At 44.0% G+C, this 15,993-nt stretch overlaps 1 protein-coding gene across 1 annotated transcript in view; it reads right to left on the reverse strand.

Annotated features, from left to right (window-relative positions):
• Nucleotides 1-15,993, reverse strand: part of LOC123757249 (tubulin alpha-2 chain) — a 55,118-nt gene that overhangs the window by 11,206 nt on the left and 27,919 nt on the right. Inside the window, exons 3-4 of the mRNA XM_045740772.2 lie at nucleotides 10,558-10,730; nucleotides 2,076-2,204 (exon numbers count right to left, since the gene is read on the reverse strand). Of these exons, the coding sequence (XP_045596728.1) occupies nucleotides 2,076-2,204; nucleotides 10,558-10,730 (302 nt within the window). The remainder of the gene's footprint in view (nucleotides 1-2,075; nucleotides 2,205-10,557; nucleotides 10,731-15,993) is intronic.

Below are 15,993 nucleotides of genomic sequence, written 5' to 3' on the forward strand. Positions count from 1 at the left end.
AAAGTCAGATTAAAGAGGATGGGAAGGAAAGGTACCTCAAGTTATTATTTACCTCCCTCCATGAAAGCCATCAGATGAATACTAATCTAATCCACTCATACCACGTGCTATGAGCCTAACAGCTTTCATGATCTTCATAACTATCTTTCCTTACACACACAGCCATGTTCTTCATACTTTTAATACCTATATTACTAAAATCTTCTAGCTTATCACTAATAGAAATAGAAATTTTGGTTTCAATCTGCAGTTTTCTCTAGTAAGCATTCTTTCATGAATCCAGTATAAATTTACTTATCTTTCTAAACTTAGTTTACCTTCCTCTAGAGTTCAATGTATTTACTTTTAATGCACCAATTTCTTTCCCTTTACTAACGTTTATATACCGAGTGGGAAATTTATCTCATTACCGACCTTCTAGAGAAACTATACAGAATATGGAAAAAGTTGTCTAACATTTTAAATATGAAGTCATTCACTCCAAGTCTCACATCATTCATGTTTAAAGAAGGTAAATTTAATAAGAAAATATTTCTCTAAATACAAAGGATATACACAACCCTAACAAAATTAAACTGTCAACCTAGCTAGTATTCAAGAGTTCATATTTATCATAAACTTATGAAATTCATGCCTCAACTACTACTCTTGGCAAACAACCAAGACCAATCACACCATCACACACGTAAACACAGGTATTATCATGTACATGCCTAGCTAACTTCTTGTCGAAGAGCAGTGAAAACTCTCACCTGTCTAAAATTAATTTGAACTTTTCAATACACACAGCCAGACTGAGCTCCATAGGCAGACAGGTACACTGCTATTACCAGAGGGATACTGCATTTTTCCTTTAACTACATTGATGGACAAGTTATCAGCCTGTCACACTATTAGCAAAAAGTAAAGTGCCTCCAAATCTTGCATTACAAGTCAGAAACTTCCCCTGACCCAGGAAACAGTACGAAGTTTGCCTGTTCCCCTCTGCTATTTCCTGTGGGCATCTGAAAGGGGTATATACAAAAGTAATACACATTCTTACTTGCTTAAAATAATGGGATACAAAATCTAGAAATTTACAGAGATGTACTAGAGTACCATTTTTATAAGATATAGTAATAATAATTTCCTGTTATTGGTGATAATCAAGCATGCATAGAAATGGTGGTACACTAATAAAAAATGACACTAATAAATTACAGTTAATATAGTGGAGAGATCATTTTAAAAGTTTGAGCAAACGTGTTCTCCAGTATAGAAAAAGCAGATTAGACAATTGTAAATACATGGGTCATGTGCAACAAAGTGAAAATTAAAAGAATTAAATTTAAAACAAACCTTACAAGTTTCCTTGAATCTGCTAAGGAAAAACAAAATTTAATTATGCAGTGACAATTATTCAAATGTAATATGAAACCCAATTCTATTTTGGAAGAAAATAGATGTTCTTTATGATGACCAGACAGTACAATTTTGATTTATGCAGTGGACAGTTTCTAAACTGAGCCAAACTTGCACACCAAGTAATAATCCAAGGAACAATGTACCCAAATGTATTACTGAACAACAATTTCATCAATTAAACCAAATTACCAACGCAACTTTGCTAGTCTGCAAGCTGCCTTTTATGATAAATTTCTTGTGTACTGTCAGTCTCCAACAAAGAACAGTTTCAAATTTGGCAATAATATAAATAAGTAAAGCTTTGGTCTATAAACGGGCCAATTTAATATAAATATCCTTTTACATCTTTTTTAATTACTTAATTCTATTTTTTTGTATTAATTTTACAAATTAAGAGAATTTTCTAAACTACAGTACATTATTGCCCATATTACATAGATGTGTGCATGTGTGTATATAGTAAAGTATATACATGTAGATATGGTATATCAGTACACTGATACAATTTTGTAAATATATACTATAATGTTTATATTGAAATGTACATAATTTTTAACACTGTACTAGCCATAGAAAGCTAATTCAATACAGTATTCAAACAAACTATGCCATTAAATTGTAATGTTAATAGCACAGGAACCAATAAAAGTAACTAGTGTTTATGGTCTCACCTGAGGAGCAGGATATACGGCAATCTCCAGCTTACTTTTCTTCCCATATTCCACCGACAATCGTTCCATCAGAAGGGAGGCAAAGCCCGAGCCAGTACCTCCACCAAATGACCGGAATATTAGGAAGCCCTGAAATTTTAGAAAATTTAGTGAAATTCTATTTTATAGGTTATTTCATACATTTTGAAAACTACAATTACAGCATACAACAATCGTGTATCGGATGACTCGTGACTTCAGGGTAAAAATAAATTTATATGAAGTACTTAGACAAGGTTGACCCTAGTTTAAGGGTCTGAACAATTTAAATTGTAACCATAAATTCCACATGGTCTAGGTTCACAGCTTTAAGGTAATTATTGTACAATCTTGGTAACATGTGGAATAAACATCTAAAGAAATTTAATGTAATATTCACCTACAATTTAATATTGTATTGTCTACTTTGATCAACCCTTAGGCTGCACATCTTCAGGTGATATGGAGGCTAATTATGATCAGACTGAGCATCCCATCAGGTGAAGTATTAGGGCACATTGTAAGATTTTAAAACTCTTGGATACACAGGGCTCACACAGGCTTTCTCAAGCCTCTAGTACACCAATGTCATTTTGGAGAAAAGAAAAAAAATTGTGGTCACCATTTCTTGGTGTGAAGGCCTCGGTACTGAGTGAGCAACCAAGGCTGGTGCATGCTGCATGTGCTAACAGCATCGTTGTTCAGTTTGTGTTTATTTTTTTATTAATTTGTATAAAATCCACTTCTTAACACACGTATTGGGATGAAATTTTCACGATGCTGATGCCAAATAACGTAATCAATGTAAAACAGCATTTAAAGTAGCCTAATTTGAAGGCATCCATTTAAAAATCTGGTACTGTACTAGTACTGTAGTTTACTTGTACATATTTAGCTACTGTGACTACTGCAGGAATTACAATAGATATATAGCAATTCCCTTTACATGAATTTCTGCAGTATCATTTGCACATCCAATCCGGGTAATTTTCTAGGATGCACATAAGTGAAGTTCATGGTTTCTCAGTAAATGATGTCTGCATATATACACAACAGCAACCTAATTCAATCTCACTAGCAGCCACCCAACTACTAGTTACATGCACCAGAGTAACAATGACAAAAAATCAGCGTTGAATGTAATGAAACGCCATTTTCAGGGTGAGCCCCAGAGGCTCCCCGGAGCTATCCAGGCTGAATGGATATGTATAACTTTCTGGCATCAGTCAAAAGTGCTAGGAGTTCTTGCCTACCGGGGACCACGAGCCAGAACCTGGCCCCCTCAGAGAGGCACGAGGAGCAATAGCCTATAGAAACCCCCTTGTGATTGGGAGCATTCTATGTCTGCCATCGACCGGGACAGGCACCCAGAAAGGTAGGCGCCCCAAAACAAACCCCTATTCTGCTGAAATTATTGCTACCGAAAGCCGAACGAGTGGACAGAACTCCCCAAACAAAATTATCAAACTAGCATGACGTCTTCACGTCACCGCGCCAACGTCTGCGCAACCCCCCCCCCCTCCCCGAGAGGGGGAAGGGGGAGCCCCAGACCCTCCATGCCGGCGATCCAACTGGCAGTTCTTTGGCTGGATGTCAAAAGACGCGAAAACGCCGCCGACCGGAGGGAGGGAGGGATGCCGGGGAGCCTCCGGGACTCACCCAGACAATGGCGTTTCATTACATTCAACGCTGGTTTTCTGGTGGGAGCCCCGTCGGCTCCCCGGAGCTACCTTACCAAAAGATAAGTAAAACAGGGAAGGAACCGGGAGGCGGATACCAAACGTCCTAACTGAACAACCAAAACCAGAGACAAAACAAAGACCAAAACGAGAAGAAAAAGACCACCCAGGCCAACGACCAGGACGGCCCCAAAACTCAAGAGCAGGCCAGAGGGGAACGATGCCCAGGACAGCAAGTGGAATGGAGCAGAAGGAACCGCAACACTGAACGTAAGCAGGAGCGGCTCTGCCAGCACCACCCAACATGAGGTGACGGGACAATCCCAGACAACGGTCCCAGAACAACCCCGAAGGGAAGACAAACCAACCCTATCAAAGACCGAAGGACCCTTCGCAGCGATAGGAAAACCAAACACCGCCCCCGAGACGAAACATGCAGGTGGGAGACCAATAACGAACCCACCTGTGCCGACAGAAACGACAAGAAACGAACACCACGATCGAAAGCGCAAAACGCGAATCTAAAAACAGCGACCCCGCAACCCAAAGGAGCAACAGAACCAGCTCCAGCAAGGAAAAATGATACACGCATCCCCGAGGCATCCAAGAGGAGAACTACCGAGGACGAGAACCGCAGGAAAACACACACACACCCCCCGGTCCGGAAACGGAACAAAGAAAAACCGAAACCAGGACCGGAACCCAGCAAACCCGGTTCCAAGAAAAGGAACCAGGAAGGCAGGAGCGGGAGACCCAAAAGTCCACACCCCCACCCACAGACAGCGCAACCCGAAGCCTGCAGAAAACCACACAGAAATCGCAGGAACTCGGTACCAAAACGGAACACCGGAAAAGTCCAAAAGCAGGACGTGGAACATGGACAGAGGTCCACCGGAGCACCAAGCAGTATAATCAAGAAGCACTGACTCGGATACACAAAAAGTGTAGCATGGGGGAGGAAAAACTGAATTGGCTAAGGAAAACCACGAATACGGCCCAAGGAGCGACCGGGAAGTAAGGCACACGACCAACCACAAAATGTGTAGAGGAGCGCGTACATACCTGAGGGAAATACTGACAGAAGGGTTATCTTGAGGTTCTCGAGATGATTTCTCCCTCGGCTATGTGAGGGTGCAGTCAGGCACTGAAGATAGGCAAGGAAAGTGTCCAGACAGGGAAAAGACCCCGGGGTCTACAACGAAAACAAAAGCACCAAAATGCGGGGCAGAGCCCCACAGGACAACAAAGAACAAAAGAAGGACAAAAGGCACTAAAGACACATGCAAGGTGACCAAACACCACAGTCAGGAGCCATCGACGCAATCCCGCCAAGCGGGGAAGAGAAAACAAGGATGGAACAGTTAACAAGGGTGGCGGAGGGAGTAGAGTATCCCAAGAAGATACTTGCTCCAAACGCATGAGCCTAACTAGAGAAGCAAAGCTCTACAAAGTACCAGCGACGGAACTCAAACCGTTCCGTACGTCCAACAAAAAGTCCTGCCACTTCAGTGGGGAACTGAAGCGGCGCCCAAGCATATAACCAGCAGAGTAGCGAATAATAACTAGTCTACCGGCAAGTGTGGTTTAGAACAGACATGCGAGACACCGTACCGACACTCTGTGCACCCAACCCGCACCATTGCCCGCCAACGATCACCCACAACTACTGTATATGCAACAAAAGACAAGTAGTTCCTTAGTGTTTGTGTTTATCGACCAATCTCCACGAAACAATAGAAACTGGGATAGTGGCACACGCCACCCGAGCGGCACATTGTGGGCACGAAACAATGGCCATAAAAGGGATAAGCTCAGAATTAGGAAAGACCGGAGGAATGACCGGCACGGTAACAGGCCCGGTGATGTGCGGAACCAATTACCATGTAACGTAGTGGTGGGGCCCCACTATTGGTGCAAGGGCGGGTTGGACATGTAAGTGAGTGGGAATGGATGTTAATCTTCTTGTTTGAGTAGCTGTTCACTTGAGACAATTAAGCAAGTCCCAGCTGTGTTTGGGTACAAGTGACAGGATGAACAACCCAGTGGGATTTCTTCCTATTGGGGAGTGTTGTACATGCTGCTATGGCGGTGTGTCCACTCAAGATGAGTGGCGCTGCCCAATAAACTTGCCCCTCGGGGCAAAATTTAATTTAATTTAGTAGCTGCCTCGCACGGGCCAAGAGGCCCTCCGCAGGGCCACTGTACTTATGTCCGTATGCAGGTACGCACAAGGGAACACAGGAGGTAGTGAGCACCCAAAGGAGCCACAGACACTAAAAAGAACCCGATTAATGGCAGAGGGGAAAGGAAGCCAAAAGCACCAAAATGCCACGTGGAGGAGGCAGACGCCACCCACAGGAGCAAACAAGAAGACAAAGCCCAGAAGGCTCAGGAAACTGCGCAACCGCCAACTGACAGGAGAGGCGGGGGCCAAGAGCCAGAGCTCAACCCCCACCAAAAGTGAGAACCAGTACTAGGCCGACAGAAGCGCCAGACAAGGCAACTTCACCTGCAGATCAGACACACGACTGTGCCACAACACAGGCGAGCCAAGGAACATACTAGGAGCAGCGCTAAAGGTGTGCCCGAAAACCATGCATACTCGAGGCAGTAGGCACAGGATGTACCCTTACCTGAATAAAATGTGAGGTCGAAGGAGAAAGACGGCCAGAGGTTCGCGCCCTGCAGAAGACAAAGAACAAAGTGACACCCCCCAGATATAAATCCAAAACACCTTCAGCATCCAGAGGGCCACGACTAGAGGGAGAAACGAGCAAGAAGCCGTAGAAAACCACGAGAAACGGCGCGAACACACGAGCATACCGCGGCCCCAGCACACGAGGTACGAAACGCACCACCCGTCCACCGGGAGGCGGGGCTCGTACACCAGGCGGACACACAAATCGTACACACAACGTACAGACATCGTATAAACACCAGGAAGGCGTGCGGAACGAGGACAAAAGACGCCGAAACTGGAAGTAGAGATGACGCGAAAACGAAGCGAAAGAAAACAGATGATGGAAGGGAACCAACAAGGCCGAAAAAAGACCCGATGGAAACCACATCGAAAATCAACAGACGTTCCTATAATATTGGAAGGTATGAAGAGACTCGCGAACCAACGAGAACCATGACAAGCACCTCTGACCAAGGAACATGCAGGGCCAACGATACGAAGAGGTGTAGGCACTATGTACTAGGTCAATATAGAAATCCATCAATGTTTGTTTCACACCTTGTATGGATGTACCTTACCTGAACACTTTTTTTTTTTTTGAACAGCATCGCGACATAGGAGCGAAAAAGGTAAGGAAAAGGGGGTGAAACACACCCCAGGAACGACGGGACCGACGAACCCGAAGGAAGACGGAACCGAACCCAGGGAGGGGTATACCCGAAAACAACAGGAACACAGAGGGAAGGAACAACCCCACTGAGGAACTGCCAGCCCCACACCAAAGGTACAAGGACCCAAGAGGGGCAAACGGGGCCGAGGCCCCCAGGTAACCCTTCCCTAACCCTGGGAACCTCTACGGCATGACCCAGGGCCGAGCCGCACCCCCAAAGCCCGAGCTTAACAAGGAAAAGCCGGGGCAGCTGTGCAAACACTAATGAAGGGAGCCCACTGGTCAGAGCCATACTGCACAGCAGGAGGAACCGACTCTAATGCCTGCGCCGCCACCCCGGAAGAGGAAAACCCCCGAGACCGCCCGAATCTCAACCCAACCAGACCCCGCCCTAACCCCAAAACCCTCCTATGGTTCGGAGAAAGAAGCAAGGGAGGAAGTGAGTAGAACAGAAGGGGAGGAACAAGAAGCGGAAGGAGCCAGAGCCGAAGCGACCCCCACCCCCAAGTCCAGACCCCATCCACCAAAACGGGGCAGCCTCGGGGCATCCGGGGCCGCAAATCAAGAGTGTTGCAGCAACACACACCCAGCAAACAACGCCGCAGCCGCCTGCACCCGATTATCAAGACCAGTGGCCTGGGTGAAGGAGAGCGCGTACCGACAACAATCATCGGACGACTCCGGGTCACAAAAACAAGGACCCAACAGGCAGCATGGTGGAGGCACAACCGGTGAGTCACCCCGAGACAAGGGGACAGATCAACCGTCAAACTCGCAGGACGCGAGGGGGACTCCGGGGACACACCTAGAGGACCACGGAGCCCCCGTGGGGTTTCCCAGGGCCCTTAGCCTTTGGTACACGCTAAGGGAAGCCCAGGCAGGGTACCGCGAACCGGCGCCCAAATCTACCAACAAACTGCTAAAGCTGAACCCTTGGGACGTGTCCACTCACTGGGTCCAAGCAGGGAGTACCGCCAACAGAAGAATTCGAAAGAAATTCACCTAGAACAGGAAAGGGGGACCATAGTAAATGCAGACCCCCCACCAGGCAAAAACAAAAACAAAAGAAAAACCCTGCAAGAGGACAATGTACCCAGGCGGAACAGAGCCAGCCGCTGTTAATGGTGAAAACTAGCTGTGCAGTACCCCGCACCCCTGCCAGTGACGAAACCTACCACCTACCCAGAGACAAACCAGGGCAACAAAACCCCAGCCGACTCCAAGGGCGGCCCAGTACCGAGCAGTAAAGGACACAGCAGAGGTAGAACCCAAGGTGACTTGTGGAAGGTGGCTCAAAGCCCCAAGGGCAGTACTTACAGGGCACCTAGGGAAGATAGCCCTAGGCACATGCAGCCCGAGTACTGTGGAATCTTACTCCTGGCTCACACCCCACCAGTAGAGACAGTCCATACCACAAGGCACAGAACTGAAAAAAAAAACCGGAGCCAGAGGCACTCGACCAGCCAGTAATAGCATCAGCCAAGAGCTGCCAGTTGGATCGCCGGCATGGAGGGTCTAGGGCGCCCCCTTCCCCCTCTCGGGGAGGGGGGGGGGGGTTGCGCAGACGGTGGTGCGGCGACGTGATGACGTCATGCTAGTTTGATAATTTTGTTTGGGGAGTTCTGTCCACTCGTTCGGCTTTCAGTAGCAATAATTTCAGCAGAATAGGGGTTTGTTTTGGGGCGCCTACCTTTCTGGGTGCCTGTCCCGGTCGATGGCAGACATAGAATGCTCCCAATCACAAGGGGGTTTCTATAGGCCATTGCTCCTCGTGCCTCTCTGAGGGGGCCAGGTTCTGGCTCGTGGTCCCCGGTAGGCAAGAACTCCTAGCACTTTGACTGATGCCAGAAAGTTATACATATCCATTCAGCCTGGATAGCTCCGGGGAGCCGATGGGGCTCCCCCAGAAATAATTGTTAATTGCATGGGTGGGATATAATATAGCAATAGGTGGGATATAATCCACATCTCCAGACTTTCCAAAAACATATGTAATACAGTACCTAAAGGACATTGATGGGTTGAAAACTATCTCAACCGAAAATTCTAATAGATTTACCTGGAGTTTGCAAGACACCAATTGGAACCCATGACCTGTGTGTATTCCTGGCAAGTCTAGAGAAGTGGATTTAATACCATCCATTGCCAAAATATTTTTTCAGATGCTTCATGCCAATGTGTTCAGGCACATCCATTTTGGAGGGTGTGGGGGCACCAGAAAAGGGAAGCCACACACTGGATATAGGAGAATGATTAGCATACCAAAAGCTGGCTGCTAGTAGGAGGGTAGGTGGAAGTCTTTATTGTTTGGTGTTTGGGAAGGTAGAAAGGGACTGGTGTATGGCAGTTACCTACAACTGTTTATTTCCTACCTTTTTATTCTGCAATAATGAAATGTGTAAGGAAGGTTTTGTTATTACTGTGTATTATTTGTAATGGTGTGAAGTAGCCACCCAACTGAACACTGCCATCACCACTGCCTCTTGCCTCTCTGCTCATGGAACTTCCTATATTTGTCACCAATATATTTTCTACTACAATACTGTACTGTACAATTTCATATATAAATATTGGCTTTTAACCCTTGTACAGTGGTTATCAATTGTTGATTCCCAGGGCAATGCAGTTATCATATGAAGAGTTAAACAATTATTGTCTGGGTTTTACATGTATGATGCAAATATGGATATAAACATCAGAGGTCCACAGATGTTCAACATACTACCAGCGAGCATACAAAATATTGCCGGAACAACCGTGGACATCTTTAAGAGAAAACTAGATGGTTTTCTTCAAAGTGCCAGACAACTGGGCTGTGGTTGGGGAGTAAAACTTCAAAACCCCATCCAGGTATAATCCAGATAATAGGTCTATGTAGATGTAATGGAGTTTACTGTGCCCCATGAAAAAACCTGCTCCCATTTCATGGTACAAATGCAGTTATCAAGAATGTTACTAGGGGAATGCAGTCATCATCATATGAATTAAACAATTGTCTGGCCTTTACATGTATGATGCAAATATGGACATATTTGCATCATACAATATGCCATTTTTTTAATGGGCAGGTATAACCATTTCTCCCTATCCGCTGTCTGAGAGTTAATATTAATGAATAATTTTTTTTAACGATGTATCATGCTGAAGACTTTGCTAATCTTTGGCGAAGAGCTGAGCATGTATTTCAAACTTTTGAATTACCAATACAGTATATTCAACGAGCAACTTTATGAATAGGCGTTTGTCCAAAATATTTGACAATTACCCGAGTATACGATAATTTAATATTCTAATGATAATTAGTTTCCTTCCCTGATGAAAAAATTGTTTTCAGTAACATTGTCAATATTCTTCTACACTTGGCAATTCTTACTAGTTTTTTGTAAGTGGGAAATCATCATCCATGAAACTACTACTTGAATAATTAATGCTCACCTGAAGACCTGAACACTGATCAGCCAGTTTGCGTAGTCTATCAAGTACAAGATCAACATACTCCTTGCCAATAGTGTAGTGTCCACGAGCATAATTGTTAGCAGCATCTTCCTTGCCAGTGATCATTTGTTCAGGATGGAACAGCTGACGATAAACACCAGTGCGTACCTGATCTGAATACATAGGACAAATTATTTAGAAATTTCTTACACTTATTGCTCAATACAACAATGATTGTCCACAAACCTTGGCCAACTCTCTACTTTTCTTATGCACTAGGGAATAAAATAAGTATGAGCCGAGCAGATTTTGTAGGAGAATCAAGTGCCAAGCCAACATCTCAAATATGAAGGAAAAATACTCTGGGCAATGGAGCTAAACTTTATTTGTGGTAGACATTAGTAGTCAATTCTCCATTCTAGTACTTTTGAAACTTCTTAAGAACTTACCCATATACCATCAAATTGTGGTCTAAGATGAGCAAATTGATGGCTACATGTATATTCTAAGCTCAGTATGCATGAAGGGCACATATATCAACACACAGAAAATAGGTATGCACATGTACTGTGAAAGGTAAGAGTCAAAATCTGATTTCCAACAACCATTGGGCAAAATTCTATTACTGTATTAACCTTTCTTCCCCTCTGTAAGCACCAACAGTAACTACTTTGCCTGGTCCCCACTGTGGCACTGATCTTATTACTTTCTTTGATCGGTCTCAAAATTTTAACGTATTCTTTCAGACCACCTTTCTTCTGGGAGGCTTTAATCCCTCCCTTTGACAGCTTGTTTTCTAGAATTTATCATCACCTTCCTCTTCACTTTTAGTCTGCCCTTGTCTCCCTGAAAGTAACTTGTTATCCCCCTTCACACAAAGAAAATTTGGGGGTTGTCCAAGATCATGTGAACTACCACCTCCAAAATGCTGATATTTTGCTCTGACTTCCATATACATGCTCCTCTGGTTTTTATCCCTTTGGATTACCTTAAAACAACTTTATTTTCCTTGAGCTCATCTGACTGTTGACAAGCTCCTTTTTCAACGGAAAATACACCTCTCAAACTTGAGTGTTGCTATGGGTTTCCCTCTCCCCTGTTCTTGCCATTCTCTATATGGAGTACTTTGAAACTGGTCTTTCCACTATTTGACACTCGTTCCTCTTGCTGACTTCGCTATGTCTGACATTTTTGCTCTATGGCCTAATATTACTAGTCTTTTCCAGGCTTTCCTCTCCTCTTAACAATCTGGCTTCTTCAAAATTTTAAAATTCAATGGGAATTAATTTCCTCCACCCTTTCTTTCCTAGATGTTAATCTTCACAGCTCTGGTTTCTGTTTACTGCAAGCCTATGCACAGTGTTACGTACATTCACTTTTCCAACCAACCACCTTCTGTTAGGAAAAGTGTTCTTGCCTCTCTTCCTCCAGGACCCACACATCAATAGCCCTCCGTTTCAAGATTTATAAATTTACAACTCGCTCTCTCTCTTGCCTTGGTTACCCCTTACATTTTATTAACCGTGTCCATTCTGAAGACAAAAGATATTTCTTATATCGCAAACCTGTTTCCAGCACTTAACACTGCTGTGCCTTCCCTTCATAGCTGAACTAAAATTCTCACCAATGCCCTTTGTCCTCCTGATGTAAACCTCGCTTTTTGACAAACACTTTGTAATAATCTGGTTCACACAGCTGCTCCCGCTTCCAATACTGCTAGTGTCTACTATTTTCTGGTCGTCTTGTCCTCTCCAATACTTTGGCAATACACTAAATGAGACTTGAGGAACACAAGATAAGTCTGCAGACAAACAATGCTCTTGTGTCATGTTAGGGACTATCCATCTCACAGATTGGTCTAAAACAATCTTTCCTGCCTCTACTCTTCACAAATGCTGTCTCGCCAAATCAGCTCTGCGATACACATGCCCAACATGAACCTTAGTCCTGGCTTTGATGCCGTTCACACTTCCTTTTCACAGTACATACAGAATGTAAATGCTCTAACCTACTTAAAAGTGACCCAACTCTGCTTTACCACCTCTAGGCAAACAAACCACCTTGATGAAAGCAGCCACAACTATTTACCAGGAGGAGAAGAATGGCTATAATGTCCAGACTCTACCACCAACTCTATCAAATGCTAGCGAGGACACAAACATAGTGGCCTCCTTACCAGAGCCTGAGATATTAACAAGTAAAGCATCCAGCACTTCCACAAACATAACATTTTTATTTGCAAACATTCAGGATATAAAAACATGCAAATAAAACAAAGTGCACTTCATAAATGGCCTCTTACATGAAGCAAATGCAGTGTTTGCAGCCATAATGGAAACGCACACCTAGGACTACCATTATGATGAAATATGGATCTCGGAGTACAATCTTTTCAGATTTGACAGGAAACACCGGCTACAGGTTGGGATCAGTCTCTACATCAAGGACACACTCATCTGTACCGAGCTGCTAAACACTACAAATGATATGGTGAAAGTGCTAATGATCAAAATAGAGATCTTAAATGTAGTTATTGTCCTTGTATACAAGTCACCGGAGGCAAATCATCAGCAGTTTAAAGACCAACTAGTGAAAATAGAACATTGCTTAGAAAACCTCACAAATCCAGCCCCAAACATGATCCTGTGGCACCTGAAATGGAAGACCACAACTGATACAGTTGTATCGACAGAATTCCATGAAGTAGCCTAAACGAACAGGCACATGCAATTGACCTACTACAGATGTGCGACAGGTTTGCCTTAAACCAGAAAATAGCAGAACCAACTAGGAGGGAGAAAACACTAGACCTCATTTTCACTAATAATAATGAATTGATCAGGAACATGATGATTACAAATACCTGTTACTCAGATCAGATCACAAGTTGACAACCATGGGGAGTAGACCTTCAAAACCAGTTCCAATTCCCGGTCGAGAAGATTTCAGCAAATTCAACTTCAATAATAAACATTATTCTGTGTATTTGCTCCCAGTTTTACAGAAATAAGCTGGGAAGAACAGCTAGAAAATGCAAACCAGTGCCTGGAAAAAATAAGCTCAGTACCACTAGCAACACGCTCAAACCGCATACCACTAAGAAAAAGAGGAAGAGATGCAGATTGGAACAGGAACGTCGTTCCCTCTTTAGGTGAAGAAAACGAATCGCAGAACAACTTGAGAGTCACACCCTATCTCAAGAACGGCGATGGTGGTTAGGTAAAGAAATAAACAACTCAACTAAAGCTACAAGAATCATATAAAACCCAGGAGAGGCAAAGAGAGCAAAAGGCCATCAGTGAAATAGACAAAAATAAGAAAAAAAATTCTATGCAAAATCAAAATAAAAAACCATATCTAGTTCGGTGTCTAGTTCAACACATCTAGTTTCAAAACGCTAGTGCTCTCGAGTGGAGTACTGCTGCACAATGACAGCCCCTTTCAAAGCTGGAGAAATTGCTGACCTGGAGAGCGTGCAGAGATCCTTTACTGCTAGAATCCACTCAGTAAAACATCTAAACTATTGGGACCGACTAAAGAACCTAAATCTGTATTCTCTTGAGTGCAGGTGGGAGAGATACATAACCATTTACACGTGGAAAATAGTAGAGGGGATGGTTCCAAACCTGCACACACAAATAATATCACACGAGACCAGGAGGCATGGCAGGATGTGCAGAATACCCCCGTTGAAAAGCAAATGTGCAACAGGTACTCGGAGAGAACTACCAACATCAGAGGCCCGAGACTGTTCAACACGCTTCCACTACACATAAGGGCCATAACTGGCCGACCCCTCACAGTGTTCAAGAGAGAACTGGATAAATACCTCCAAGGGATACCTGATCAACCAAACTGATTCGTACGTCAGGCTGCGAGCAGCTGCGTCCAACAACCTAGGTTGACCAGTCCAGCAACCAGGAGGCCTGGTCAACGACCGGGCTGCGGGAACGCTAAGCCCTGGAAGCACCTCAAGATGACCTCAAGGTAGTAGGTCCTTGCTCCCCGACCGGGGGAGCCGGTCGGCCGAGCGGACAGCACGCTGGGCTTGTGATCCTGTGGTCCTGGGTTCGATTCCAGGTGCCGGGGAGAAACAACGGGCAGAGTTTCTTTCACCCTATGCCCCTGCTACCTAGCAGTAAAATAGGTACCTGGGTGTTAGTCAGCTGTCACGGGCTGCTTCCTGGGGATGGAGGCCTGGTCAAGGACCGGGCCGCAGGGACACTAAAGCCCCGAAATCATCACAAGATAATCTCAAGAAGATAGTATCGGGCCCCTGCGAAAGGGAGATGGAACTTTCACAGATGACAACAAAGAAATGAGAGAAATACTGAGGAAACAGTACGACTCCATTTTCAGTGAGCCACTAAACGCACTAAAGATTGATAACCCAAATGAATTTTTCATGGATATGATACCAACATCAAATCATATCAGATGTCACCCTATTCCCACTGAATTTTGTATAAGCCATAGACAGTATGCCTATGCACACTGCACCAGGCCTGATTCTTGGAACTCTATAATCATCAAGAACTGTAAAAAAAAAACTATTGCAGGCCCTTTACATTCTTTGGAGACAAAGCCTAGATACTGGCATTATTTCTGACATACTAAAAACAGCAGAGATAGTACCACTCCATAAAGGAGGAAATAAAGCAGAGGCAAAAAATTATAGACCGATAGCACTAACATCACACATCATAAAAATCTTTGAGTGAGCGCCAAGAAGCAAGATCACAAAATACATGTAATCACAGCATCTCCATAATCCCAGACAACATGGTTTCAGAACAAGGTGCTCTTGCCTATCAGAGTTGCTGAACCACTATGACATGGCAGTAGATGCCATTGAAGACAAAACGCTGATGTAACTTACACAGATTTTGCAAAAGCCTTCAACAAATGTGACCATGGTGTTAATGCACACAAAGTGCGTTCAAAAGGAATTACTGGGAAAATAGGCAGATGGATCTACAATTTCCTGACTAACAGAACCCAATGTGTAATAGTCAACAAAATCAAATCCTGTCCATTAACCGTGAAGAGCTCAGTCCCCCAGGGTACTGTGGTTACTCTAGTACCTTTTCTCATCCTCATTATCAGACATAGACGAGGACACAACCTATAGTACTGTATCATCCTTTGCAGATACACGGATTTTTATGAGACAACAGACACAGCAAACCTCCAATCAGACATAAATCAGGTCTTTCTATGGGCTACAGAAAATAATATGGGTGTTTAACGAAGATAAGTTCCAGCTTTTGCGTTACTGAAAAAGTGAAAATATAAAAACGAAAACCACGTACAAAACGCAGTCAAATCATAACATAGAACGAAAACGCAATGTAAAGGATTTGGGTGTACTCATGTCGGAAGACTACCTTTAAAGAATAATAAAGTGGCCGTCACAACTATTAAAAAAAAAAAAAA

Source organism: Procambarus clarkii, chromosome 22, assembly GCF_040958095.1.
Source record: "Procambarus clarkii isolate CNS0578487 chromosome 22, FALCON_Pclarkii_2.0, whole genome shotgun sequence".
Classification (NCBI taxonomy): domain Eukaryota; kingdom Metazoa; phylum Arthropoda; class Malacostraca; order Decapoda; family Cambaridae; genus Procambarus; species Procambarus clarkii.